Raw genomic sequence first — 27,522 nt, 5'->3', positions numbered from 1 at the left:
CAGCCGGCGCCTCCCGCCGCGCCGGAGCGCGGCGCTCCTGCGCATGCGCGCGATAAGCGCCAACTCCTCCGACCCTCTCTATGGTTGCTCCCGCTGGTGGCTTGAGCGCCGCTTGCCAGGCGGGGCGCGGGGCGGGAAGTGACGAGAGCGCTGAGCGTCGCTGAGGCGGAGAGGCCGCGGGTGAAGCGGGGAGCCAGCGGCGGGTGCAGGTGAGGCGGGGGTGGCCTTCCACACCCCACCCGCCGCCGTCCCTTCACCCCGAGGGGTCCGGCGGGAGCGGGCCGGGAAGAGCCGGGGCCCTCGGTAGGGGGCTGGGTCTCGCCCGGCCCTCCCGTGAGGCGCGGCCGTGGCGTCAGGCCCTCCCCGGCCTGCCCGGCGCCGTCGCGGGGAGGCTGAGGCCGGGGGAGCGGCTGGGGAGGGGAAGGAAGGCCTGCGGAGGCTGGGCTGAGCGCCTCCCCTCCCTGGGCTGCGAGCGTCAGCAGGCCGCCTCTTGCTGGGGTCCACGCAGACGCAGTCTGTGGGGGCCCTGTGTGCTCCTGTGGGGGCCCTGTGTGCTCCTGTTGGGATCAGGCTGGAGGCAGCCCACCCTGATGCAGGCCGGGGAGATGAGCCCTGCTGGGAGCATATATCCCACGCTAGCTTGTCTCTCGGGTACAGAGCGGGTAGGCTCTGTGGCTGCTTTCCTTGTAAATGAGTGGAGCCACCTCAGTGCTAACGCATCTTTCAGCTAAGGAGAACATGCATGGGGGCATCTTTCTTCTCAAGCAGCAGTGCCCAGTGTGCAAAGCTATTGACTTATCGCATGCTAAGTTATTGCTTGCAAACTCTGCTTATTAAAGCGCTGCATGCATGTTGGAGTAATTTCTGTGACATGACTTCCTTTTAAAACTTACAAGAATGTCAGGCGTATCAGTAGTACACGCTTGAAGTGAGATATGTGGGGGAATGTAAAGTATCAGTGAGTTGTATGACAAAACCCCAGAATATAAGACAGAATGTTAGACGGGAGGTTTCACTTTCCAGGCGTATGTAAACAAACAGATGTGCTCGTGTTTCTCACGTGTGATGAAGTAAATAATTCAATGCATGTGTAGTTCATTCCCTCTTCTGAATGATTTTCACACAAAGTAGTAGAATGAGAACCTCTGAGGTGAGAACCCTCCCTTGTTTTAGTTTATGTTTGCACACAAACATAGATTATTTTTTTTATTTTCTTTTTGCTTGGTAAGAGGAGGGTCTTATTTTTGAAAAAGATCCTTGTAAGATGGTGATGTGTACTGAACTCTTTCCCTTGTTTTCAAAGAGAGATACAAAAAGCAGGAAGGGGAATGAAATTTTAGTTTTACTGCAGATGCTCAGGGATGTGTTATCTGTGTTTTGAAAGTGCTTTTTATCAGTCGTCATCTTGGAATCCAGACGTTGTTATCATGGGTTGATATAAATACACAGAAACAGGAAAGAGAGGAGGCTGGTCCTGACACATTTATGGCTTAGTGACCAAATTTAGTGTTTGCTTCCCTTTGAAGCATCCCCTGTTTTCAGTTCTCTGAAAGCTGGGGGAAATGAGTTTTTTTCTGGTAGCATGCATGCATCCTAGTTATTTCGAAGGTCTTTTTCCTTGCACCTTTTTCCAAGAAGCTCCGGACAGGAAGGGCTCGAAGAGAATTAAAATGACTCTCGCAGAAATGTTGTTTATATATTGATGCTAATCTTCCTGGATTATCTCCTGTGCTTTCTGTCTTTGTGTTCCTTACAGTAAATATCAAGTGTTCTCCCTCTTACTGTTGATTACAGCACAAAAGGCAAATATATACAGTAGTCACTTTCATTTATGAGCTTGTCAGCTCTTTTGTGCTACTGTGATGCCAGTGAGCCTGTCATCTTCCTGTGTTCTTTGTCTGGAGGAAGAAATCTCAGATCAAAAGATGTGCTTAGCTGCTTCAAAGTGTGTTTATACAAGTTCAGTCAAGCATCAAAACTGAGGGAATTACATGGGACTGAACATCTAACAAAACAAAGTGCATTTTTCCGCCTCTATTCTGGTAGAACTCGATGCTAGAAAGGAGTGCAGCTTTCTTTTTTCGTTTATCTGATTGTGGCAGTAATACTAATACTCCTGGCTCTGGAGAGCATGAAGACTTTTGTCCTGGACTCCAGTGTTGGGTTTTCCCCCCTGCCCTCTGTATCTGTCTGTTCCCTTAAAGGTGTTGGCCTTCATTTGTACGTGCAGAGATTAATATTTTCACTGCTGAGTATTCACAAAAGCTGTTCTGCCCCAGCGTTAGTATGCCAAAATTTTAAAGAGGGAAGTGAAGATAAATTCCCTGTTTGAAATTACAGGGAGAATGTCTGCAGGTAGGACTAACTACTAAATATTCCTGTTAGAAGCTGTTAGTCTTGAATTCAGAAAATTATTTCTTTAATGGAGCAAGCAGTGGTCTACGTTACGAACAATTGTATAGGCAAAGCCCCATCCAGGGATTTACACGCTTGCTGTGATCGTTGGTGTCTGTATGGATGTTATTTCCACCCCACAAAGAAGAGAGAAGCTGACAGAGCTGGAGCCTGGGTGGGAGCCAGGGTTCTGGGCCGGGGGATGCAGTTGATGCTGATTCAGGTTGTCACTTTCTGCATCTTGTTACAGCCAGGCCTGTGTCTCTTTACAGCAATTGTGTGCCAGAAATATGGCTACGGACTGGCTCGGGAGCATCGTGTCAATTAATTGTGGAGAAAGTTTGGGAGTCTACCAAGGACGAGTGTCTGCTGTGGATCAGGTCAGCCAGACCATTTCCCTGACACGGCCCTTCCATAATGGGGTCAAATGCCTCGTGCCAGAAGTCACCTTCAGGTTAGTGTCTTTCTTTTTTCTTCCTGCCTTTTTCCGGGCAAGGTCTGGGGTGGTTTGGATGTTTTGTTTTGGTTTTCCCCAGAAATCAGCTCTTTGCCTTAAATATCCCTGCTGCTGCTGCGTGTCTTTGCATGAGAAGTGCCTCTCGTGCTTCTGTTCTGGCTCTGTGATTCTTGTGTTAGAAGTGGTGTAGCTCACACTTGGAGGTTATGTGTGGGTGAGACTGTGTGTGTGAGTGTGTGTGTATATATATATGTATTGTGTGTATACATTCTGTTGTTAGGTTTTTGGTTAGCTGGGAGGGCTGGCATACTCTTTTAAAGCTTTGCCCTCAGCATATGTACTGTATGTAATTAAAGCGTGACAGAAGAGAAAGCAGAGTGGCAGATCAGTTAAAATTATTGACCCAATACAATTAAATTAAGTGCAGTTATTAAATTCAAGTCCATCCCCTCTGTCTCTTGCCATGTTCTTTCCTCTGTGTAGACAGGGGAGAGAGTTTTGAACCAAAAAGCTGAATCGATGCAGGAGTATTGTAGCTCTTGGGGGTTCTTTCCCACCAGTTCCTGGTAACACTGTGCTTAAAAAGAATAAATAAGAGTCACTCGTCACTGGATGTTCTCCTGTTACCTGGCATATTACGATAGTTAAGACTCTGAGTCACTGATTTTTAAATAAGATTGATTCCCTGAAGTCAATACTCTTTTTTTCTTTTTTTTTTTTCTTGGATTTTGAAGAGAGTGAGTGGGGAAGGATGACAACCATGTTCTTCCAGGAGATGTGTGGAAGTCTGTAGTAAGCTCTCGCTACTTTTATATCCCAGTTGGACAAGTACTTATTAAGTTTAAAATAGGAGACCCTAATTTCTGATTTATTTCTTGCAATCAGTGCAAATGGAGGTCTTTGTAATCACTTCTTTGTTTCGTTTTGGCTTGTGCCCAGTGCTACATTAGTCTTCTTTATCCTTTTTCTGAGGATTCACACCTTGTCTGAGTGTGAATTGCACTAATCTGAGGGTAGCTTTCTGTAGAAATGGATTAAAAGTAATAGTAGCCTCGAGGCTGAGATTAATTTAACAGTTTCTAGGTAATATAATTAATGCAGATTTCTGCAAAGGTCTGTGCCTGTTGCTTCCATTTTCTGCTTGACTGATTCCTGTTTCAGATAGGAACAGAACTTTTCAAACAAAATCCAGGTGCAGTATAGAAATACTCGAGTTGTTATTTCAAAGATTCATGTCATTTCAGCTCTAATATTTTGATGTCTGTAGAAATATCTTGTGTGTTTGAGTATTACATTCCTTTTTTTTTTCTTTTTTCTGTTGATAATGGCATCAGAAAAAAAACCACTGGACAATGTTGCACGTTTTTCTTTAGGAGTTGTTTTTTGCAAAGGTACTGCAAATGCTAAATTCCTGAATGTCTGGTTTTCTTTTCCTGTTTTTAGGGCAGGTGACATTACTGAGCTGAAAATTCTGGAGATCCCAGGGCCAGGGGAGAGCAGACAGTGCGGGGATCTGCAGCAGACAGAAATGGGCATCCCAGGTGTTGGATGCCAAGTGGGTCCCAGTCAGAATGGCACTGGGAAAGTGCTAAAGAAGCCCATCTCCAGCAGTGCCCCACAGAATATCCCAAGGAGAATGGACATGAAGAATCAGGATATCATCATCTCTCCACAGCAGCAGTGCTCCAAGAGCTACATGGATCGACATGTGGAAACATTGACTCAATCGAAAGGCTTTCGTCGTAGACACAATTCCTGTGAGTATATGTGTTTATCCTGCAACTTTCCTTTCTGCCTACCTGAGTTACCACTGCAACATCTTCCCTTCTTCAGTGAGAACACCTCAAGTGGTGCTGGAAACTTCTGTTTGTTTGCTTTTATAATTGTGTTGCCTCCTGAAGGAAGGTCTGGAGAAGAGGAAGTTTAAATAGTGAGGAGAAAGACTTCACAAGCTGTGCCTGAAAGGATTATAAGTATAGATCTTCCAAATGTCTGGCACTTATCTTTATGATAGTGTTATGATTAGATGATGATGCAATCTCATCCATCATCTTGAGTATGTGAAGAGCAATATACTGGTGTTTTCTTTACTGCAGCATTTGAGAGAAGTGTGGTTGACGCCTAGTTACTTAAAAAGCAAATAGTTCTTTAACAATTTTTTTGTTAAAGTGAATATTCAAGTTTAATTAGTGGAGATATTCCCTGTCCCACCCTGTGTATTATTCTGCTTCACCAGCATTGAATGTTAGAAAATGCAGAGCTGAATAATGCCGACTGCAGTGATTTCCTCATTCCTGCCATCTTTCCTGTTTGAAAGTTGCCCAATTGCCAGCCTCCATTTTTCCTCTAAAAGGAACTGGAAAAAAATTGCAATATTATAAAGCTTTTCTATTTAAAGCCTGTATAACCATAACCTATTACAACATCACCCTGCAAGTAATTACAAATGTTATTTGCTGTGTTGTTAAAAATACAAATTAACAGGCTCTAATGAGGATGATGTAAAGATACAATCGGCACATCTCAAAGTCAAGCATCCGTTATTTTTATTTTTGTTCATAGAATCTTCACCCAGCTCTCACGCTGTGCCAAAATTGGGTAAGTTCTTTTTTTCTCAAAGTCCCCTGGGCTATGCTCCTTTCCAGATCTTCATCATGCAATTATTGAAATGTCAGTATATATCCAGCGTATTTCCATGACTTAATTGTTGAAGCATCAGTATGTATCCAGCCTATTTCCATGACTTCATTTTTTCCCCTTGCTTTAGTGTTTAGAAAGCAACCAAACCAAGGTAGGCAAGGCAAGTTAAACAGCAAGATCAAAAGCTTTATTTTTGTAGAGAAATTCCTGGACCTCTGGAAGTCTTCCTCCCCCGCCAACAGCTGTATTATTTTCTGAAAGGGTTGTAACTCTCTTCATATTCACTTCTTTCTTTAAATGATTGCCAAATGGGGCTGGTGGGAGGAGGAAGGCCAGAACGATGCCGAGCGGGGAGGCATGCTCTCCTTGGTGACCCAACCATCTTCAAGCCTGTCTGGTTTTGAGTGTTTTACTTCTACCCAGGCCTAACTACTGTGTAGTGCTTGCTGTAGGAAGAGAGCTGTGGTGCCTTTAAGATTAATATTTTTTTTAATTCCCTAACTCTTCCTAAATGCCAGTTAGTTGTTTGAGTATGTTACTTTGGTTGTTTTTAGAAAAACTTTTTCAGACTTCAATGTCAGCTACCTAAAAGTCTAAAATAACTTCTGCTTTGCTTTATTCTGGATGGATGGAGCATGTAGGAGGATTACCTCACTTAATGCCGTTTTGCCAGTGTCTGGTAGGTCCGGGGTGAGCAGTAAGTACTTCAGACCACTTCAACCCACAAATAGCTTGCGTCAGTTTTACATAAGCACAACTGCAGGTCAGATTTTCTTTTACAGGCTTTGAAACAAGTTGAGCAAGGTGCTAGATGTAGATTATTGTTAGCTTGGATTCATTTTAGAGTAAATGAGGTAGAGAAGTGAACTCTTGCCCTCTAAAATATGTGTATTTGGAGAGTAGGGCAAATGATGCATGAATTTCGGGAGGTGGATGGAAGAGGTCCTAGCTTTATGGAGATGGTGGGTACAGGCATCTGGGGAAGAATGGGCTGAGATGCCATGTAGAACTTAAGTCATACAGGGTTCAGTACAGCTGAAAGTTGACCTCTTGATGCCCTTTAGCGTGCTAAGTCAGGGACAAAGTTCCCCCTTTGGAGTACTTGTGTGACAGGAATCAATAAACAACAAATACCAATGCAGGTTTCACAACAATGGCTTCTGTGCCGTGCTGGCACCGGGCTCATTCATGCCAGGGCTGGCGGCAAAAGCTCCCACAGGGATCTCGCAGGAAGGCAGCCAGCTCGCTAGAGACTTTACGTTTACTTGTGTGCCATACATGAAAGGTTTTTTTTCCCAAGAAACAAAAAAAAGCCTGGGAAGTATTGTTTATCCTTTGAGGGAGGCGCTTTTCTGTGCGGCGTCAAGCTGCCAACTTGACATGGAGCCATGTGCTGTTCTCCTTAATAGCTTCACACATACACACATAGGGCAGAGGCACTGGAAGTTGCAATCCAAAAGGAGTTGGACTAGAAGGTCTGGCTTTCCGTAGCCACTTGGATCACGCCATGGAAGCAAATGCAGCTGTGAATAGCGGCTTTCAGGCAATGGCTTGGTCTGGCGTGTCACACTAGTGCCCTGGAAGGCAGTGGACACTTCTCCTGTTAGCCTTATTTCAGATTCTTCTGCCTGAGTTTTCCCTTCCCTCCCCTCGTCCTCTTTTTAGGCTCTTCTCCCCTTTTCCCTGAATGGAATCAGCTGCCAGTCTTCTTGCCTGTCTAGATGGTGATGCTTTAAGGGGAACACTGCATAACTTTGCTCAGAGTTTGTTGGAGGCCTCTGCCGTTTTCTGTGCAACTTCTGTTAGGAGGTCGTAATGCAGTCTGTGAAAAGACAGCCAGTTGTGTGGGTCAGCAGTATTTCAGAGTTGGCATCCATTGGTATGGATTAGAGAGCTGCCCACCACAATGCCGGCACGTCTCGTTTTGATGAGGTACGGTCTTGGCTCCCATTCATTATGTCTGCAGGGGAGCCCGGGGAGCTTTCCAGCCATTGTTCTCGCAGCTTTTCTAGTGCAGCTTTTTATTCCGTCAGCATTTACACATTGCTCACATCAGCTGCTTCTGTCCCCTGGGTCCATTGCATGGTGGTACATCTATCCCCACATTTTGCTTTTCAGGCCAGCTGAGAGTAGCGTAGAGTTGTTTGCAGAAGAATCTGGCAATGAGTGTAAAAACTCTTGCTGAGTAACAGGAATGGCCTGAGTTGCCATAACACTTGACATTGACACAAGAAGCAGGCTTGTTTTGCCATTGTGTTCAGTGTAGTCTCTAGCTTATTCATTTGAGCTCTGAGAGTCCCTTGACTATTGCTTTGACCTTGTAGTTTGTGAATGTTTGGAGAACTTGGCCTGTTGTGTTGGTCTGGCTTTTCATTTCTTGTATGGCTGATAGCAGCAGGATTGGATGCAATTCCCTTGTTGGTAGTGGCAGTTGCTAGCTCCATAGCAAGTTGTGCACACCTTTGGAGTGGTTTATATGACAACTTTGGTTTGGAATCCTTTATCTAGGGCAGAGAGTGAAAATTGTGTGTTACTAAAAAGCTTTCCCTTAAAACTATGCATGTAAATGACTGGTCACAGCTTGCATGCTGGAATTCTCCTTGCCAGAAAGCCTTACCCTTTCCTCTCTCCTAAATCGTGTTTTGTCACCAGCAATTCTTGAATTCTGCTATCTGTCCTTCAGTAGCTTCTTGGCAAAAGGTGTATTACAGTACTCTGTTCTCACCCAGTTGTTTATAAAAACTTGATGTCTCCAGCAGCTTGAAAATCACTGTGTCTGAAAACGAATTACCTGCTGTAGTTAGTAATTTCAAATTATTATAAATAGAGACTCTATAAATAGAGAGTATTGTCAAAGTGTGGTAACACTAACCACACAACGCTGTATTGCTAGTTTCAGTTGCTCCAGTACATGCAGAATAAATATGTCACGCTGGCTGTTGTACCGATACTGCTGTTTTGAAGAGGTAAGTGGCTTTGTGCTCTGGTCAGTGATTTTCATGATGCAATGAGGTTAGAGTAAATCCAGTAGGCAGGGTAGCTGTGTTGCTGTGAGAGACTTACACTGTTAGCTGTTGTAACTTTGTAGATGCCCTTTAAGATATTTTATTTAACATAGCAGTGCTGTAGCTATAATGATATAATGGTGTTGGAGAAGAAAGGGAAAAGCTAACATCTTTCATTAGGCCAGGTGATAAAGCAAAGTTGATTCTTCCAGTCTCTTCAGAGCTTGCTGGGGATGCTTGAGCAAAACTCTCTTAAAACTGGTACAAGTTGAGCACTCAAACTGTTGCCATATTTAAAACAAATTTAAATGCCAAATTTAAAACGAAAAATACCAAAGCAACAAACTTTGCACTAGGAAAATGATCATTGGCGCGGGGGGGGTGTGGGGGGTGTGGGGGGGGTGTGGATTGGTTTGTTTTGGTTTTCTTATGGGGAACCATGACTCTGCAAAGCCTTGAAGGTTTGGGGTCTTATCTCCTGCTTTTCCAGGTGTGAAGTACTAGACTCTGACTTCTTGCGCACTTTGTTGCTGGACTATGGCATAATTGGAGACTGAAGTTGCAGCAGCTGTTTGAGAGGGAATGTTTTAGGGTGTTCAGGTCTATTTTGTTTAGCTCCAGTACTTAAGAGTTGCTCCAGAGAAGGAGCTGCTGAGCATTTCAAAGAGCTTCCTTGCTGTGGGGGCTGGGAAGGCTTTCAGGTTGGTCACTTAAACAGTTCTCTAGAAAAACCAAGTAACACACCGTCTCCTTGCTGAGACAATGCATTCTGAATTGAGAATAAAACTTAAGTACGTATCCTTAGCAAGTCATCTTTCAGCATGGCGTAAGTTAGATGTGGTGTTAGGTGAAGTCAATACCATGCTGTAAAACAAATTGCCAGAGCTTACAAACTCCTTGATAAGCGTCTGAGAACTCCAGGCAAGCCTGCCTGTATCTTCCAGGAAAGCATGCTCTGCTCCAGTCTTTTTTTGTAGTGTTTTCTATAAAGTCTTCAGGTAATCGTAAGGGTGTTCCAGAGTGAATGGCAACAATTTAAGTTCTGTAATTGAGCTACTGAATCACTTTGCTGTAGAGAGATGAGTTCTGTTTGTTAACTTGGCCAAAATTGGCACATTGGTCTTGAATGTGCTGGTTCCTGTCCTGATCCTGAAATGAACAAATGCTCCTGTAGAAACAACTGACAGGAGGAAGGTTCTTCGCTTTCTAGGAGAAGTGCCGCTCCTGCCGATGGAGTGGAGGATTTCACACTTTGGAAATGTGGGAAATTAGAGCTCAGGTTTGTTAGGCAGCTTGCGGCTGCTCCGCCAGTCTGACCCAAGGTTACAAATAAGCCTTTCCAGGCAGGAAAAAGGAGGGATTTGTCAAAACTAAGCTAGACTTGCCTGCACTTACAAAGGTGACAAGTAACTTTGCGGGAGGCTGTGAAGATTGTGCCTATTGCAGATCTCTTTGGGATGTTTTCTAAGTATCTATCCTTAGATGACTTGAAATTCTTCCTGTCTTATCTCACTGATTGGCAATGATGTGTAAAGACAAAAAAATGCTGCTTTTTCATTTATGGAGGAGTTGTATAAAGAGTGCACATCATCGTGGTGACTTGGTGGCAATTTTTTTCTGTGTTATCAAATGGATTCTGTCAAACTCATCTGTATAAATTACTCGCAAAGGTGATTATCTTAAGCTATGAGAAATATTTTAGTAGAGCAAGCAGTTTTGGCGTGATAACTCTTACTCCATCTGTTGGACACTGTAGGCGATACCTATAGTTGCTGGAATTGGCCTGAAATATTTTCTAGTAATTGTAAATTTAACAACGGGTATAACAAACAGATTAATATTATCTGGACCTGAGTTTATCTGGGTGACCTGAATAATAATGTAAGAAATAAGCAATTAAAGGGATACGTTGACCTCGTAATTGCGTATGGTTTTGTATCAGTCCTTGATTTCCAGTCATAAGCTGGCATTGAGGAGACTTTCATCAGTCTCACTCCAGAGAAATCAGGTTTTCACAATTGTGATTGGAAAGAAGTGTACTTAAACATGCAAGATGATAAGTAGAATAATGAAATAGGAGTAAGGGAATGGACTTCATATCTGTGCGGAAATGTGTGCCTGTTGATAGCAAGTGCAAGGAAAAAAATGCTTTATATTCAGGGTTTTAAGTTCTCCCTTAGAGATCATTAATAGGTGGCCAACCTGTTATGAAAGAAAACACCTACATTAGTTTCTGAAATTTAGGGAAATTCCAAAGAAGGTCTTGGGCTGTAAGCCTGCATGAACATGAGCTCAGTATAGGAGGAAAAACTGTCCTAGATCACAGGTAGCTGCTTATCTTATCATTAACATGGCACCATCTTGAATTAAATAAAATGTGGGGAAACACTTACTTTGCAACTGTGGTCAAGATTGTTTTTCTAACCTTGCTGGTGGAAAGTCCCTGAAAGTCTCTCTCCTGATGCTCTTGTTCTATTTTCTGTTAGCTTATCTTAGCATGAGTAATGCTAAAGATGAGGTCTGCAGCCTCTTTGGGAAGCGAATACCCTTGAGTCGATGGACTGCAAACATGAGCTCCCCTCTCTTACAAAATTTGCTGACAAAGTCTATGAGCAAATGTGTCTTTTTGCATTTGTGACACACTTCCAACTTGCTTTTATTTTTGTTTGTTTAGGGTCATCCAGTAGCCGTCATCCGAACCAAGTGACTCCGAAGAAGAGTGGCCTGAAAAATGGGCAAATGAAGAGCAAAGATGATGAATGCTTTGGGGATGACATTGATGAAATCCCAGACACAGATTTTGATTTTGAAGGGAACCTGGCCCTTTTTGACAAGGCAGCTGTGTTTGAAGAGATTGAAACTTATGAGCGGAGGAGTGGCACTCGTTCCCGGGGGACCCCAAATGAGAAACCAGCTCGCTATCGGCATGACGAGAACATCTTGGAATCGGAGCCCATAGTCTACAGAAGGATTGTCGTACCCCAGAACGCTAACAAAGAATTCTGCACGGGTATGCCACATCCCTTACTGATAAGGATGCAAACTCTGCTGCTTTTCTGGGACATGTGTGGTGGATTGTTTTCCCCAAGGGGTGTCTGTCAGTGGTATGTGGTACAAGCAAGGGCATTCATTTACTTAAGATTGGATCTGTGCCTTGTAGCTACATACAACCTTCATTTGCAATATTTCCGAGATAAAAAACATTCAGATAGGGCAACAAGGTAGGTGTTTTTGCAGTAGGGAACAAAACTGATGGTTGGATAACAAGAATGGAAACTGAATAGGAGCCATTTGAATCCTTGCATTGATTTCAGTAGCATGATGAACCTGTGCGGTGTTGACCGTTGGCTCTTGAGCGGGAGGGATGGTCTCAGAATTCTGGTACATGGTAGCATGTCATAATTTGTGCTTTCTTGGTAAAAGGCAGGAGATTTCATGTGCTTCTGATACTCCTTGGGTGGTAGTTATATATTTCCGCATAGTTTCGTGGAACTTTAAATGTTGTTGGTGTAAAAACAAACAGTTGTGGCTCTTCCCATCCATAATTACAAATATTCATTCTACAAAGGGCTTTTTATGTGGGGTCTCCACCCCACTTACTGTCCACTGCTGCTGTGTGAAAGATTGAGCCCCGGAAAGCTGGATGAACACAGCATTAACATGCATGTAAAGTATGTGACCTGAAGAACAAGCTGTGTCTTTTGTCTCCTTTGCTTTACCTTAGTCTTAATTTTAAAAGAAAAGAACAACTTCTAGACATATGCTTGAGTTGAAGTATTTGTCAAGTGCATCATCAGGGGAAACTAGTTTAGCTTGCTGGTGCCAGCTGCTGTGCAGATGTTCTCCTGCAAGTCTGACTTCTTGTCCTTGCTGCCCCTAAGTAGGCTCTAGGATGGAGGTGAAAGTAGTGTCGTGGATCAGTGAGCTGCCTGGCTGCAGGGAGGCAGCGCTTCTGAAATTGAAACGTAGAGAATGATTATTCAGCTCCTAATCCATGGCTCTGGGGAAGGGTAGAATTGTTCTCATTTCATGTTCAGTAGTAATTTTTTGGCCAAGCACCAGATAATGGTGCTTTCACCAGGAGCTGCTTATGTATGCAGATGGATTTTACTGTAAAGAATCTTTTTATTTCTATGCATACACATGCTATCAAGTATAGCATATGTGCTTTATGCTACATTTAGGTGCAGATTCCCTGTAACTTTAGTTATGGTGTCCTGCTTTTGGTTTGCATGCTTTTTAGGACTTGCAAAACGTAGGAGTGAAGGAACTTTGGCATTCCAGGAACGCTTCTTTTCCACATCAGAATAAAATAAAATCTCGGATCTTTTTGTAGAGAGACACTAAATAGCTAATATCCTGGTGGTCTAGCTACTGAACAGAAGTGTGATCAGGTCCTTGGTCTGTCATTCTTTCTCTGCCTAGAAACTCCATCTGGGGTGTGAAACATTTCAGAAAAGGAAGCTGATTCAGTTATAATGATTTGCTGCTTTTCAGTTGTTTAAAAAAAAAAAAGGTTCTGCTATACAACAATATCATAGTTTTGCATTTGTCATCCATCTTCCTATTGATCTGTTGCACTCTTGAATGAGATAAAAACATACTGGGTCATATCAGAACTTGTCCAGCTCAGTATTGTGTTTCCAAGGATATTTAAGGAAAAGTGAAAGAGCAGAGTAAACATGCAGTGAGACTTTCCCCCGAGTGCTTTGTCTTTCACAATTTTAAGACTTCCTGAAGCAGAAGTGATAGTTCAATATTAATAGCTTTTGATGGGGCTTTTTGTCTTCTGCTTAATTTAACCTATTGCTTTTTAAATCTATGCAAGCTTTCAATATCTCTACAGTGTCCTGTGGCAAGAAGCTTCACTGATTGCCTGTGTGCTGCGTGAATAAGCACTTCTTCATTTTCTTATGTGATTTACTTTTTTTTTTTAAATTTACTACTTGTCAATTCATCTTCCAGCTGGCTTGTCAGAGAGGAGTCAGGGCCTCTATCTATGTCTAGTCTGAAACAAAAGCTAACCTACTGTTAGCAGCCAGTTTGAGAAGTATGGCTAATACGGTATTCTAGCAGTACAGCTCCTGGGAGGAAAACTCTGACATGCAATAAGCAGCATCAGTAAGTAAATTCAGAGGATGAAAATGAAATCGTGTTTGCTAAACTCCATCGTCCTTTACTATGGAAACTCTTGGCTCCCTGTTTGCAGTGTGCTGAAGGGAGCATCCCAGTGAAAGGACTGCTGTTTTCTTGTTTTGTTCTTGGCAAGCCTGCACAGGGAGGGTGGTAAACGACTCCCCTCTGTAGTTGCAGGGTCTTGCTAGCCTCATTAGCTACTGTTTGGTGATTAGTCTCCCCTATGGAATTCTGGGTTTGTTTGGAAGAAAAGCTGTCGTGTCACACAACAGGCAGGGTATTGACAACTACAGTTCCCCTGTCGCCTGTGCTGAGCAGGGCACATTCACAGTCCTGTGAATGATGATAAAAGTGTCCCAGTGCTGTGTCTAGATATTTTTCCCACAGAGGGTGACTTCCTTTGTGTCCACTGAGGAAGTTTACTTTTGCTTAGGAAATGCTAATGGCTATCTAGCACAAGCTCTTGTAAACAGTTGTAACTTGCCTGCTGTTTCTGGCATTGAGTCTAGTGCTTTTTGTAGCAAGTCAGCCCTCTGAGGGACAGAAAGATATTCAGTGTGCTTGGAGTAATGATGGACTGTTACTTGGGGAAAAAAAAATAATCCTGATTTCTTTGTTTAGCAACTGGAAGGAGGATGCTAAGCTGTAGGCAGCCTGCCTCTTAGTGGCTCAAAGAGCAGCAGCTGCTGAAATTAAATGAGAGTGTCAATAGCCCCAAGAGCCGTGATTTTGGATATATCTATGGCAGGAATTCTCTTTCTGCTTCTGAATTCTCCCTACAGAGTTTTCTCTGGACTCCTAAGGGGAGCTCTACTTGCAAAAAGCACTTCCTAGTTACAGGAGAAATAAGTACTTTGTAATTTTTACCCTAGGCCAATCTTGAAGATAATTGTCTTAACACAGCTCTGGCTGATACAGTGATTATTCTGTCTGCTATAATAGCACCAACAAAGTGATGCTGGTGATTGACAGTGAGCTAATATCCAGCTCTTGTCACTGTGGGAGAGGAAGAAGTCTGTGAATCCTTGCATGCGCTTTTATGCCATGTTTCCATGGAGCTAGGAAATAACCAGGGTTGTGCAGCAGTAAAACCAGCAAATTGCTGATGCCAAGTCTCCAAAAGACTAATCTGCAGGGCTTCCAGTCTGTGTTTTTATTACTGACTAAAATAAGTTGATTCGTGTAGGATGTAAGCAAAGCTTGATAAGGACTTCAGTCCACCAGGATGCTTTTCTGAGACCTAATTTTATGGAGCCAGTCTGTCAAGTAGGTATACTAGCATGTGTTTTAGAAGTAAGCAGGGAATAAAGATGGGGATCTGTTCCAAACAAAAATGAAAACCTGAAGCTGATAGAGCTTACCAGATCTTTGATCATGACTGAGCTGAGTCCATCCCTGGGGCTCCACATATAAATCACTCCTAAATATATGATTACTCTTTACTCTTTTGGGCTGGCTAGTATTGATTTATCTTTATTTACTGTTACATGATGCTTGAAAGGGGAAGTGCAACTGTTTAACAAAAATCTGCCTCCCTGGAAAGGCTGATCCTTGTATGAGGTGTGAGCTGTCCTTTTCTACTTCCAGAGCTTTCCAGCTAGAGAATTTAAATGTATAGTTGGCATAGGTCTGTCTCTGTTCCTTCTGTTAGCTATCAGCATTGGAACGATCTGTGTTTGAAGAGCACCGTGTTTTGGGATCAGGTCTTTTGGCAGTAACTGCAAAGCCAATGTTTGCAGGTATGTTGGAGCTCAGAGGAGTTTGTAGTAGGATGGAGTATCTCAGTTCATCATCAGTGACTCTGTATAATCTCAGGCATACCAGGCTGTCCAAATGGTTCCTTTTTGCAGTTCACCTCTCCTTTCCTCTTAACTTTGTTTAATCACTGCTAGCACATATCACATGCATACCATGGGTTCCAGTTCATGATGATTATACTGGATTAAAATCTCCCTCGCCTGGACTGTGGGCATCAAGTGGAACTCAAATTCTCACATGCCACAACACTTCAACTTTCTATTTTCCCACACAGTGTAGGGGGGTGTAGATGGATGCAGTGGGCTTGTACCTGACGCCTGGCTTTTTGAGTAGTGGTGTCTGCCAAGACAGTGTCTTTATGAACACACTGAGATGAGTAAAGAGGAGAGCTGTATACCATGTAGGTAAGGTACGTGTTTCTTTTCCTGATGTACTAGTAAGGCTTTGTCCAAAGCAGGTTCTGTTCTAGTTAATGCTGTTAAGAGTTGAAAATATGCTGTTTCCATCTCATTGTCTCTTCTGGAAAATAAGTGGGATTTTTCAAACTCTGCTGCTATAGAAGTTGTCAAGTGAAAGCAGGACTGTGCTCAAAAAATTGGACTAAGTGTCGATATTTCTCTGTGCTCCCCCTAACCAGACTTCAAGCCTGTGCTTCAAGAAGCCTTTTTTCCTCCACGGTAAGGACAGTGGAAGAAAGTGCACACTTAGAAGTAAATCAATGCAGCAGGCAGAGCTTATGTGCCAGGGTCACAAAACTAAGGCTGAGTCTGTTCTGTGAGGATGATGCCAACAGTATGGCTTTTTTTTGTGTGTGCCATGTCCTTGACTGACTTTTCTACTCTCTGTAGCTTTTAGCTCTTCAGTCTATGGATGACTGCCTTACAGCGATTGCATATATTGAATGTGTGAAGTGTTTCTGGGATCTCTGAGTAGAGTGCAAATTAAGTTCACTTTATCCAACCGCAGGAGAAAACAAAGTGGTCATGGGGCAAAGTCTCTTTGTCCCTCAGACAGTTTTTTGCTCAGCTGGAGTGAATTGTGCACTAATGCTGGGAGAGGCTGACACTGGAAGGTCAGCCAGAACTCCCGCAGAATTTGTCTTAATTAAAAATAATGATGATTAAAAAAAAAAATCTAGCCCTTAAGGTTATGGAGAAAATCATTCACACTGGTGGGGCAAGTAACTGTGTTTTGCTGAGTCTGCAGGCAGGTGGCTCCAACTTTACAACCAGCAAAAGAGAAGCAAGTAATGTCCCATCTACCTAAACTGGACAGGACTTATACCCACTTTGCGTTACTGCATCTTAGACCATGAGCTGTGTGGCTCTGGAACCTGGAGTTATTTACTGCTAAAGGAAAGGATTAATGGTGTTACATACAGCTTTCAGGAGATCCTAAGTCTAGTTCTATCTCATCCATTCCTGCAGCTTGCCTGCATTTATTTTAGCAGCTAGAGAGCTGCTGAAATGGTCAAGAGAAAAGACAGGGCTTATGTGCTGAGCTACTCTAGCAGCAACCCTCTCTTTTTTTTTTTTTTTTTTTTTTTTTTCCTGCAACTGCAAGCATGGGAGGTGTTTGGATTTCTGACTGCAACATTGCTTTGGGCTTGTTTGGGGAAAAACTCTAATTTCGTTAACTTCTGGAGAGTTAGCTCAGTCCTTCTGCTGGCATAGGGTGTTTTAATCCAACCAGTATGTGTGTAGCATTGCATAGTGAAGCTCAAGGAGAGAACTTGTTCACAGTTGTAGTGCCCAGGACAGAGTGTGCCTCATAAATGGAGAATACTTCATGTTTAATCAGACTTCAGCAATACTCTGCGTGTCACAAAACTGTTTAGTCTATATCTGCCTTTTTTTTTTCCCAGGCAGCTGTAAAATACATTTATTTAATATTAAAAGGCCTGAGCTAATTTATTTTATTACCTTCATTACTGAACAATAAAGATGCACTGTCCAACCCAAACATAATTAAAGTTGGCAGGAGTTCAGTTTTGTTGCAGTAGTGTTATTGTTTGTGGGTTTACACGTCGCCTCCTTGATTGCTTTGCTTTCTGCCAGAGTTTATTTAACTCCCTCAGCCTGGTTTTGATAAGCCAGTCTGACTGGTTGGACCTTGCGTGAGTGCGAAGAAGGGAAGTTCTCTTGGCATTTAAGCCTGCTCCTGAGAGGGAGCAATTAGGACAAAGTGTAGCACTGGCATGCTAAATGCAAGTTCATCTCCTGCCTCTGCTGCCTCCCAGTAACCCCCTTTGTGTTAACCCGCTGGGCACTGAGTTGCATCTAGCTGATGGTAAATGCAGGTTTACTAAAGCTCGTGGTCTGGGGGAAGTGGTTGAGGGAAAGATGTAAATGGTTACAGAGAAGACGTTGGCAACAGTCATACTAAATTGGGTAGATACAGAGTATAGATCAACTGTTTCACCCTTCTAGTTTGGGGAGTTTGTGCAAAATTTAAGCAGGGAATTTGTGGTCCCACAGTTCAGAAGGAGCAAAAGTACAGTTTGGGAGCCCCCTGTTTCAGGTTAGCAGAGGATGCATCCCATCAAACTGTTTGGAGAGATCCTGACCTCAGGTCACTCATTCCAAGTCCTCCCTCAAGCTTGAAAAACAAGACCTGATGAAGTAGCAAAAATATGAATGGGAAAGAGGCAGAGCCGAGCCTTGCGTGACTCTGGAGGCTAAGAGGGTGTGTGAACACAGGGCAGGTGCGTGACTAGTGTGACGGGCTTAGGATTATTAGTGGCTTATGACTCCAAATGTTCAGCGGCTGCTATCAGGAGTCTGAAATGACTTTGATAATGTGCATGCTTGCATGTGTGCTGCATGTAATGAAAGACCATTAGCAGAGGTAGCTTAATCAGCGGTTAGCATGCAAGGTCAAGTGTTTGAATGTGTTTGGGCCCTCTGTATCTGCAAAGCACTAGCCAGTGAGTTCAGAAATGAAGGTCAGAAGGATTCAGCAGGATCTACGCCACAACGTTTTACTGTTACCTTGCAGGAATACCTCAGATTTGACTCTGAAAACCTCAAGATGTACGAAACCTGCAGTTTCCGCTGTAGCTTGACTTGGTGGTTTGTGACTGGGGCACCCTGGGGAAATATGGTAGTACAAATAATTCCTCACAATTAAAATACATGCTGCTTTTCTCATTTGAATATAGCACTTGCTTGTTACAACTGGTTCTTGTTGTTTTTTTGTCTGCAAAAGAGCCCGAGCCCACAAGTAACTGTTAGGTTTCCTCTCTGAGCAGATGCGTATGCTGTGGCTGCTCCCCTTTGAGGTCATATCGCTGCAGAGCATTTTCACTGGGCCATGTCATGTTCCCACGACTCTTTCCCATTAGCACAGGCGGTCCGAGCCCTGCTGTGCTGCTCGGCGCTAGGCTGCAATGAGCACCCGGGTGGCTGCTGTCACCCCAAGTTCAAAGGCGGAGCAGCTGATGGGAGTGTGAGGGTGAGTCAGGGCTGCTGGCCGTTGAACACCACAGAAGCAGAGCGTGCTGATGGAAGGATCGAGTTCCTGCTTTGGGCCTGATATTGGCGTTGTGCCTGAGCTGTAGCAGGCATTGGTCTGAGTCCTGGACCTTTTTGACCCTTCGTGCCTGACTCCCATGCATGTCATCTGCCTGTCCCAGAGTAGGAACTAACAGTAAATTCATAGAGCCCTTGCTCAGCTGGACTCTGCTGGGATTGCTTGTTTAGGTCAGAGCAGTGCTTATGAATGATGTGAACAGAAGGATCTGAGAGCTTTTCTTGCAGCTGGGTTCCAGCTATGTAGCCATCCCGTATGGGGAGGGAATTAAATTGTGCTGCTCCTTAGCTGGGAGACAGTTAAGGACATCCAGGCCTTGCAGGAGGATGTTTCAAGGGAAGAACAGTGTGTGGTTTTGATTCTACATAGGTGCAAATCCTCAAACAGAGCGAAGGGCCTTGGATATCAGAATTATTCTGGAGAAAAGTTAGAATAAAGAGGCTGATTTCTGTGGCTGAAGATACTCAGGGATATCTGCCTGGCAGCTGCAGCAGTTTTCTCACCTGCTGCTTACATTTTGCCCTTCTCTCTCCATATACCATAAGTAATTATTTTCAGTTTCCTTGTCCTCCACTCTTCAACACACCACCAAAAAATTGCTGTGGCTCCCCTTAGAGTGAGCTGCATTTTGGTGGCAAGGAACCCTCTGTATTTATTTCCAGGAGACTTTACAGATGTTACTGCAGGGTTTATTTCTGTGAAGTCAGTGCCAGCTTGGCCTGCTTAGAGAAGGAAAGTATAAAGAATCAGCCAGAACAGTTATTCAGGTCTGTGTTTCTCTTACCTGCTGATTCCAGGCAAGCTTGCTGCAGAAGTGAGTGGGAAGGATTGTATTGCTGCTTACTGCAGGTGCTGTTCTCAGCACTTAACAAAACCTCTGTTTGTTTTCCCTCGATCCACATGCTGGAGCATTTCGTGGCTCACAGACCAGGCTGTCAAAAATGTCTGAGAAGTATTTTTCTACAGACTTTATTCTTTTAGCCACATCATTCCCCTGCTGCTTCAGTGTATCGTGATTCAGCTTTTGTGTCTGAAGCCAGCCCTTCTGGCACAGCTCAGCTCAGGTGGTGGGGACACCTACCTATTAAGTGTGAGATGTCTTGTTTTGCTGTGATATGTGGATTAGGGGCTGGAATTTTGGGGCTGGTCACTACCGATGTAAGGAAGCATAATGCATCCAAGCTTTTTTGGTGGGAAATCTGGTTCACAGCTTCTCTTCTGACTTTCACAGTGATTAGGAACAGTTACATGTGTTTGGGCATGGGTGTGGATTAAAGCACTGCTGGCCTGGAGACCATTAAGAAAGAACTTAATATTCAGTCCATAAGTCAAAAAGGCCTTCTCAGTCCATGTGTTGCTAAAATTGCCAGTTGCCTGCTGAATGTTTGTGGAAGCATATTATTTCAAGCCCAGTAGTTCCGTTTAGCTGTCTCTGCTTCACTCAGAGTAAACTGACTCTGATGCGCTAGTTTGGATTAATTTGATGGTCTCAGAAGGAACCTGGATTACTGGGTTAAGCAGACCCTTGGTAACAGCTAATAAGCCTTTTCACTGTCATTATTTCAAAGTGCTGTTATATAAAACCTTAGCAGTCTGCAGCGTTCTGGAAAAGTCTCTCATTATACCCATTTCTCTCTTCCTCCTTCCCCTCTCTTTGAACCTTAGACTCCGGGCTGGTTGTTCCAAGTGTGTCTTACGAGCTTCACAAAAAGCTGCTCTCGGTTGCTGAGAAGCACGGGCTGACTCTGGAGCGGAGGCTGGAGATGACGGGAGTGTGCGCGAGTCAGATGGCCCTGAGCCTCCTTGGGGGACCCAACAGGTAAAGTTGTTCCCTTTCACTCTGTTGTGGCCTTGCCCCCTCTAAGCAGAGCTCAGCTTATCTTGTTCCGCTAAGTGGGGGTGAGGTAAAAGAGGCTGAGAGCTTACCTTTGAGGTCAATGTAATGTGGATGCCTGCTTGCTGCTTGCAGTAGTCCCTCAGTGGTCCTGCAGCTGGAAGCAGCTGTCACCTCTCTGCCTTCCTTGCCTCTGAAAGAAAAAACTCATCCCAATGTTCTGCAGACCTGTGTTGTAGCTTGTGTATTGGCCTGTTTCCAAATAATCATGAAAACAAGTGTGAGGCTCAGGCTTCTGAAGCGGGAGGAAGATTTACAGTAGGTTTCCATGTTCACACAGCTTTTTTCCCCCTCTCTAGTCTCTCTAGGAAAGGGCTGGCTGAACATACCATCTTGGATGAATGACTTACTAAGGGTTTCTTTTTGGCTCCTGTGTCCCAGAAGCAGAAGTGTCTCTTGAGTCAAAGACAAAACAGAGCTGAGATTTTTCTCTCCACTTACTGGGAATTTTTTCAGGGAACTGAGCTTTGCACAGGTGTAGCTCAAGGCAGATTAAACCATTGCAGAATATCTAGCGAGCTCGTCCTTTTTGCAAAAAAGTAAACCTTTCCTTTGTTGTTTTTACATGTTACAGTTTAATAATATCAATAAAACCAAAATTCAGTTCATGAAAACAAAGTGCTGCTTAGCTTTTCACAGTGATAAATTAGCTTTCAGGCATCCACACCTAAACTGAGAATATCCTGCTCTTTTGGAGGGCCCAGTTTGCTAGCAGGCTTGGAGTGCACTTACTGCTTTTCACATGAATATATGTGCTGACTTTTTTGAAGGGGTCTGCTCTGTGCCTGTACTTATTGTAGTTGATGTGGGCAGACAATTGCACGTGTATTTTTATGTTGTTGATAGTTGCTCCAAATTATTTGCTCTTGAAATGCAAGGTAAGGCTTAAGTCTCCATCTGTTTGTTCAGTAGTAATTTACCAGGACCTGAGCGCTTACTTGAGAGCAGTAAGTGATGACATACCAGGCAGCATTGACCCTATCAGCTGAAACTCCTACTGTAAGCCACCCTTGATGGCTTGCAGGCAATTTAAATAAATCAACTTTATTTTGCAGTTACTGAGGCTTGGGGAGTAGAAATTATTTTTCTTCTTTTTCTAACTGTGGCTCTGCTGACGGGGTAACTCACCCCATGTTTTTAAGGTTGTATAGTTAGCTTTCTTCTAAAATCAAAGAGGGCAAGAGGAAAAAAAGCCTCCTAAAAGTGAAACTGCATTGGATTCAGGCTTGCTACATGAACAGTGAAAATGCCCCCTGCTTTGAAAGTACAAGTTGGCTTCATGATGAGCCAGGATAGACTTGAGACCTTGTGCACTCTGCTGCGGGTGCAAGGAAGTCTTGAAGGGAACATGCAAGCAGAGCAGCTCTCTAGTGTCAGCGCTACAAAAGGATGTGGGTTCCTTCTTCAGAGGCAACGGAAGATTTGCAAAACACCTGTCGATTTGCATTTTACTGATTTTTCTCTTGCAGGAAGAAGGTAAGATGTTGTTGGGTTTACTAACAGTCCCCTTTTGTCTGCGTTTTAGGCTGAATCCAAAGAACGTGCATCAGCGGCCCACGGTAGCCCTGCTGTGCGGCCCCCACGTGAAGGGAGCCCAGGGGATCAGCTGCGGACGGCACCTCTCCAACCACGATGTCCACGTCATCCTTTTCCTACCCAACTTTGTCAAGATGCTGGAATCCATCACCAACGAGCTGAACCTTTTCAGCAAGACGCAAGGCCAGCAGGTGTCCAGCGTCAAAGGTAAGCGACTGAGGAGCAGATCTGCTCTCTGCCACCCTTGCAGAGACCTGTGCCTCTCAGCTTCCCAGTGCCTGCCCTGTCCGGTGGCACCATCTAGTGGCACCGCCATAGGCAGGTGGCTGGTCGGAGGCTGGCGGGACAGCAGAGACTCAAGAGGTTCAACAGTGGAGCAGTTGTGCTGGTACAGATGTTTCCTGTATGAACAAATATGGAAGAGCTGCTGTATGGATCTGATTCAGACCAGCCATCCTCTTAGGATAAAGGCCTTCCTTGTTCAGCATATTGAAACTGCAAGTAAATGAGCATCCAACTGCTGCTTCAAACCAAGCAGACAGCTTTGCTGAACTAGTCCCAGCAGCTGTCAAAATTCAGATCTTAGTACTTCCTAGAATAAACTGATGCTCCATCTTCTGTGACAGAGCTGGCTTCTGTTTGTCATTTCACCAGCGGTGTTTTCAAACTGGGTTCATTTAAACTTCTTGGGAGAAACAAACCTGGGAATTAGGGCACTGCACAATGTTTTGGCACAGAGGGCTGCGCTGGCTGAGCTACTTGCCTGTTATAGAAGAGGTGTCCTTGCACCAAGGACTTTGTGGTCCATCAGGTAAGAGGAATGCAGCAGATGTGGTACAGAGCAGGTGAGTGCAGTGAGATCAATGGAGGTCAGTGGGGCAGGCAGCAGTGCAGCACACAAGCTGCCTTTCCATAGCAGAGGTGGTTGATGTGTTGCAGGAAAAATAGGCCTTTTTTTCAGTTTGCGGAATATAAAGTGATCCTTTTACAATGGAGGGAGAGCACCACTGCTTGCCTGGGCTGGTGAGCTTGCTCAGTGGCAGCATCTGGGGCTGCTCAAGTGCTGACCACTTGATGAGATTTTGTATCTGAGAGTCTGAACGTTCTCTGGAGTGCTAAAGAGCTTTTAAATATTGGCGTTGGTGTCTTTTGCAGGACGGCAGCAACAACAGGTAAAGCCAGACTGTATGCAGTGAGACTGTGCATGCTGGAGGCAAAAAAGAAAAATTTGCTGGCAGTGCAAAGACGGAATGCACTGAGCCTTAGTTCATGGTTTCAGTTTGGTCCTCAGCGGTGTTTGTGTTTCTTTCAGATCTCCCAGATACCCCTGTTGACCTGGTGATCAACTGCCTGGATTGTCATGAAAATGCCTTTTTGAGAGATCAGCCTTGGTACAAAGCAGTTGTGGACTGGGCCAACCAGAACCGGGCACCCGTCCTCAGCATAGACCCTCCGATAAATGAAATGGAGCAGGGTATCGATGCCAAGTGGTCGCTGGCCTTGGGCCTGCCCCTGCCCCTGGGTGAGAGGGCAGGGCGTGTGTACCTCTGTGACATTGGCATTCCCCAGAAGGTCTTTCAAGAAGTGGGAATAAACTACCACTCGCCCTTCGGCTGCAAATTCGTCATCCCCCTGCACTCCACTTAGAGCCTGTCCAACCCCACGGCTCTGAAGGGAGAGAAGAGAGAAGGAGGAGGTCTGTCAAATAAGCTGTCCAGTGGATCCTGACTAGTAAACTCGTGACGCCTTAAGGATGTGAAGTTCTGGAGAGTTTTCCTTCCAGAAGAAACATTGCGTATTTAAAAAAAAAAAAAAAGAATAATCACAAAATGAAACAAAAAAAAAAGAAGGAATCGAATGTTCCTGCAAAGCTGTTTTCATTCTCTTGTGCCATTGTATGAAGGGAACACGCAGGAAGATGGTGTCTGTCCCTGGCAAAGGTGGCCTCTGTTGCCCAGGCCTGGCCAGGAGGCTGTTTAATGAGGGGGTGTACGTGGAGGGGGTACAAGTGATGGGTGGTTTGGAGATTGAAGATGTGTTTCTGTTCTTTTGGGCGAATAGACCCAGCAAGGGCGTCCTGGTAGGAACAGCACCCCTTGATTGTGTAGAAATACTTTCTGTTGCAGTCATACCGGGAGGGAGGATTTGGTTTCGTTCCATTGTTCTTTTTGACTCACCCCTCCCCTGTTTTATGTTCCTGAAGGCAGTTATAGCTCGCTCTCCCTCCTGGACCCTCCAGCCCCTCAAGGAGAGCGTTCCCTCTTCAGAAAGCTTGTGTCAAGAGCCAGAAGCTCTCAGGTCGCACATGCTCTGGGAACACCGGTGTCCTCAGCTAGGCCTTACTTGCTTATATACTCTGTTGGCTTTTTGTTTGTTCAGTTGGTGGGTGAAGCCCAGGTCTATGGGATTAAGGCATGTTTTGGAAAAGAACTTTTGCAGGATAGTTGTGGGGTTTTGGGGTTGTTTTTTCTTTCTTCTTTCTGGCACGGTGGATGGCTGAATCAGGGAAAGCATAGCGAAGCAGGGCAGCGTGACTCTGACTTTGTTGCGTGGTGTGTGGTGCAGGTGATGTTTGGGTAAGTTCCCTCCAGTGTTTCCAGTATCCCTCAGTGTGGTTTGGGAAATAGGTCATGGATCTGTTCATTCTCTTTGGGCTCAAAGCCTGTGTATAGGGTGGGCTTGTGTTTGTGCACCCGTGTGCTGGGACAACTTGGGTCCTCAGCTCACACAGTCCTGTTTGCCTGCAGGAGATGGTGTGGTGAGAGCTGCTGCCCTCCTGGTGGGGTATGGCAGGAGGCTCTTGTCTGAATTACTGTAGGGGATCTGCCCCAGGTTGCTCTGCTGACTGCTCTTGTGCCGCACTCGCTTGCCATGCGCTGCTGGGAAGCGTTGGGTTATCTTTTCCTGCGTTGATTTTGTTGGCCCAATGTTTGTTGGCCCAGTGGAGCCTTGGTGCAGTGCCTAGAGCAGGGACAAGCTGAGAAACCATCAGCTAGCTGGCTTTGGGAATCCATCGCGCTGGCTCTGTGCGTGCTCTCTGAAGGCTTTGCACCTGGTAGCTGACCCAGGGAAGTGCTGTACCACTGACCCAGGAAGAGCGGTGCAGGACATGCCGTAAGGGGCAAGTTGTTCTTCAGAGGAGCCAGGCAGATGCGAGGCAGGGGCCCTATTTTTGCAAAGAGGCGCTCGGCTCCCTGCTTGCTCCCGGTGCCGTGAGCGCGGGCAGCGCTTGGAGCTATGCTGCTCTTCTGCTACCTTACCTGTCCCCAGAGCTCCTGCAGGTACCTAAACCTTGCACAGACCCTGTTCTGGCATCTGGGAGAGCTTCAGAGCTTCAAGCGGTTCCTTTTCTCCAGGGGAGCTGGATCCCTTCTGAGGCTGAAGTGCAGGGATGTGTGGAAATGGTCACCTACTGTTGTAGCTGCTCTGAGGCTGTGCTCTGCTAAGCAGGTAGAGTCCCACTTAGCAAACCTATTGACCCACTTGTGCTCCGAGTGGTGAGGATTTACAGATCAGGCACTTGCCTTTCCCTTTCATCTGCTTAGAACAAAGGCCAAGCATATCAGAGGAGGAGGGAAGAGACTTGCCTGGTTGAAAAGAAGCAATTGAGCAATTAATACTGCCTGGAAGTGTGGAGCGATGGGGTAAGACTCAGCCTGTATGACAGGAGGCTGGTGAGTGCTGGGCTTGCCCCCACAGCTGCCTGAGGTCTCTTTCCCTGCCAAACTGCCTGCACCTTGCCGTATCTACCTCAGCAGGATGAAGGGCTCTGCCCCTTTCTGTGTCTGGACCCCTGGTTCCCCTGAGCTGCTTTCCCTGCTGAGGGCTAGATGACTGAACCGCATCCACTGGCTTATGTTGAGTGGCCTTAGCACTCACACGGAGGGGCTCAGTGACTTGTGTCAGTGCTGTGATGGGGTGTAGCTGTGCCCTCGAGTGGTTCCTCTTCCATAGAAAGGGCAAAGCCGAAGCACCTATTCCTCAGGTGAGCTATGTTTCAGCTAGAACTGTAGTGGCATTTAACAAGCTTTGGCTCTGACTTGGCTGCACTGGGAAGGGATAGCAATGGGGTTGGTCATTTAAAATACAACTGTGAGGCTTCCCTCTGCCTTTTTTGTTTCTCAGCTCTTTCGGCTTCATCTAATCTTTAGCCAGGCAGAGGGAGCAGCAGCTGGCTTAAAAAGGTGGATGACTGGTCCCCTGGTTGTTGCTGTAGTACAGTGTTAGCTTTAGTCCCCTTATTTTCACTTTCCTTGCTCAAGACACTTGGTAAGAGAACTTGCTGTTTCAATTTCTGCTTTCCTTGAACCAGGCTGCAGGCTTTCCTTGCCCCTTCTGGGTTTGGCTATTAAACTGTAGATTGTACACACTGAGCGCTAGCAGTGTAGAAATACTCAAGGCTTCATCACAGGGTCCTTTTCTGCCTCTACACTGCTGTGCCACTGGCTGAAGTTACATGCCCAGAGGAAGGGCGCTGAACCAGGTAAAGATGTTTTTTTGCAGGGATGGCAGCTAGGATCAGGTCTGCTCCAGAAAGCATTTAAGGTCCTGTGCATTGCCAGCTGTGCAGCAACAGGGTTCCCCAGGTTTAAGCAAAAAAAAAAAAAAAGTGAGCGGTCTTGCACAACCCTCATGTAAGGAAAGGGATTCCCAATCCCTACTGTGCAGTGTTTAGGGCGCAGCAGGCAGCTTTGGGCTGTGTTTGGCATGGTTAAATGTGACATTGTGCTCACCTTCTGGAGAAGAGAGTAGATTTGGGTATTTGGCTGTACTTTCCCTCAGATACAAAGGCTTACTTGAGGAAGTACCGGCCTCACTCATGTGAAAGGCATCTTCTGTGCAGATGTGAGCTCTTCTGGAGCACTCAGAGACCCAGAAAGGGGTCTGGGTCCCTTCTTCTTCCCCTTCCCCACATTGTCAGAGTTAATTCAAAGAATGGAACACTTTTTTTAGCTGTGTTTGAGATGATAGTTTCTACCCACAACCTTAACCACCATCACAGGAACTGCCTGCAAGTGCTGCTCTGGTCACTAACATGTGAAGAAGCACTATGTCACTGCTTGATATTCCATTTGTGACCTAATGTTTGTAACGACTAATTCCTGCCACTACTGGGGGAATGCCCTGAAATAAAGTGCAACTATTCATGTGTGCTATTTGTGTGCAGCTAT

The 27,522-nt window shown here is 45.0% G+C and overlaps 1 protein-coding gene across 2 annotated transcripts; it reads left to right on the top strand.

The window, feature by feature from the left end:
- Nucleotides 1–67: 67 nt before the first annotated feature.
- On the top strand, nt 68–27,507 carry EDC3 (enhancer of mRNA decapping 3). 2 transcript variants are annotated; one of them, XM_069797836.1, is made up of 7 exons: nt 68–180; nt 2,667–2,848; nt 4,295–4,608; nt 11,171–11,506; nt 20,587–20,740; nt 22,341–22,558; nt 23,664–27,507. In XM_069797836.1, the coding sequence occupies exons 2-7, from the start codon at nt 2,685–2,687 to the stop codon at nt 23,996–23,998; spliced, it is 1,521 nt and encodes a 506-aa protein (XP_069653937.1). In that variant the 5' UTR covers nt 68–180; nt 2,667–2,684; the 3' UTR covers nt 23,999–27,507. The 2 variants fall into 2 exon arrangements, with proteins under 2 accessions (XP_069653937.1, XP_069653936.1); XM_069797835.1 differs by having other exon boundaries at nt 70–209.
- Nucleotides 27,508–27,522: the final 15 nt, after the last annotated feature.

The sequence above is a fragment of the Haliaeetus albicilla genome, chromosome 12 (genome assembly GCF_947461875.1).
Source record: "Haliaeetus albicilla chromosome 12, bHalAlb1.1, whole genome shotgun sequence".
NCBI classification, from domain to species: domain Eukaryota; kingdom Metazoa; phylum Chordata; class Aves; order Accipitriformes; family Accipitridae; genus Haliaeetus; species Haliaeetus albicilla.
Note: the sequence above shows the minus strand (reverse complement) of the source record. Positions and strands in the feature narration are given on the sequence as shown.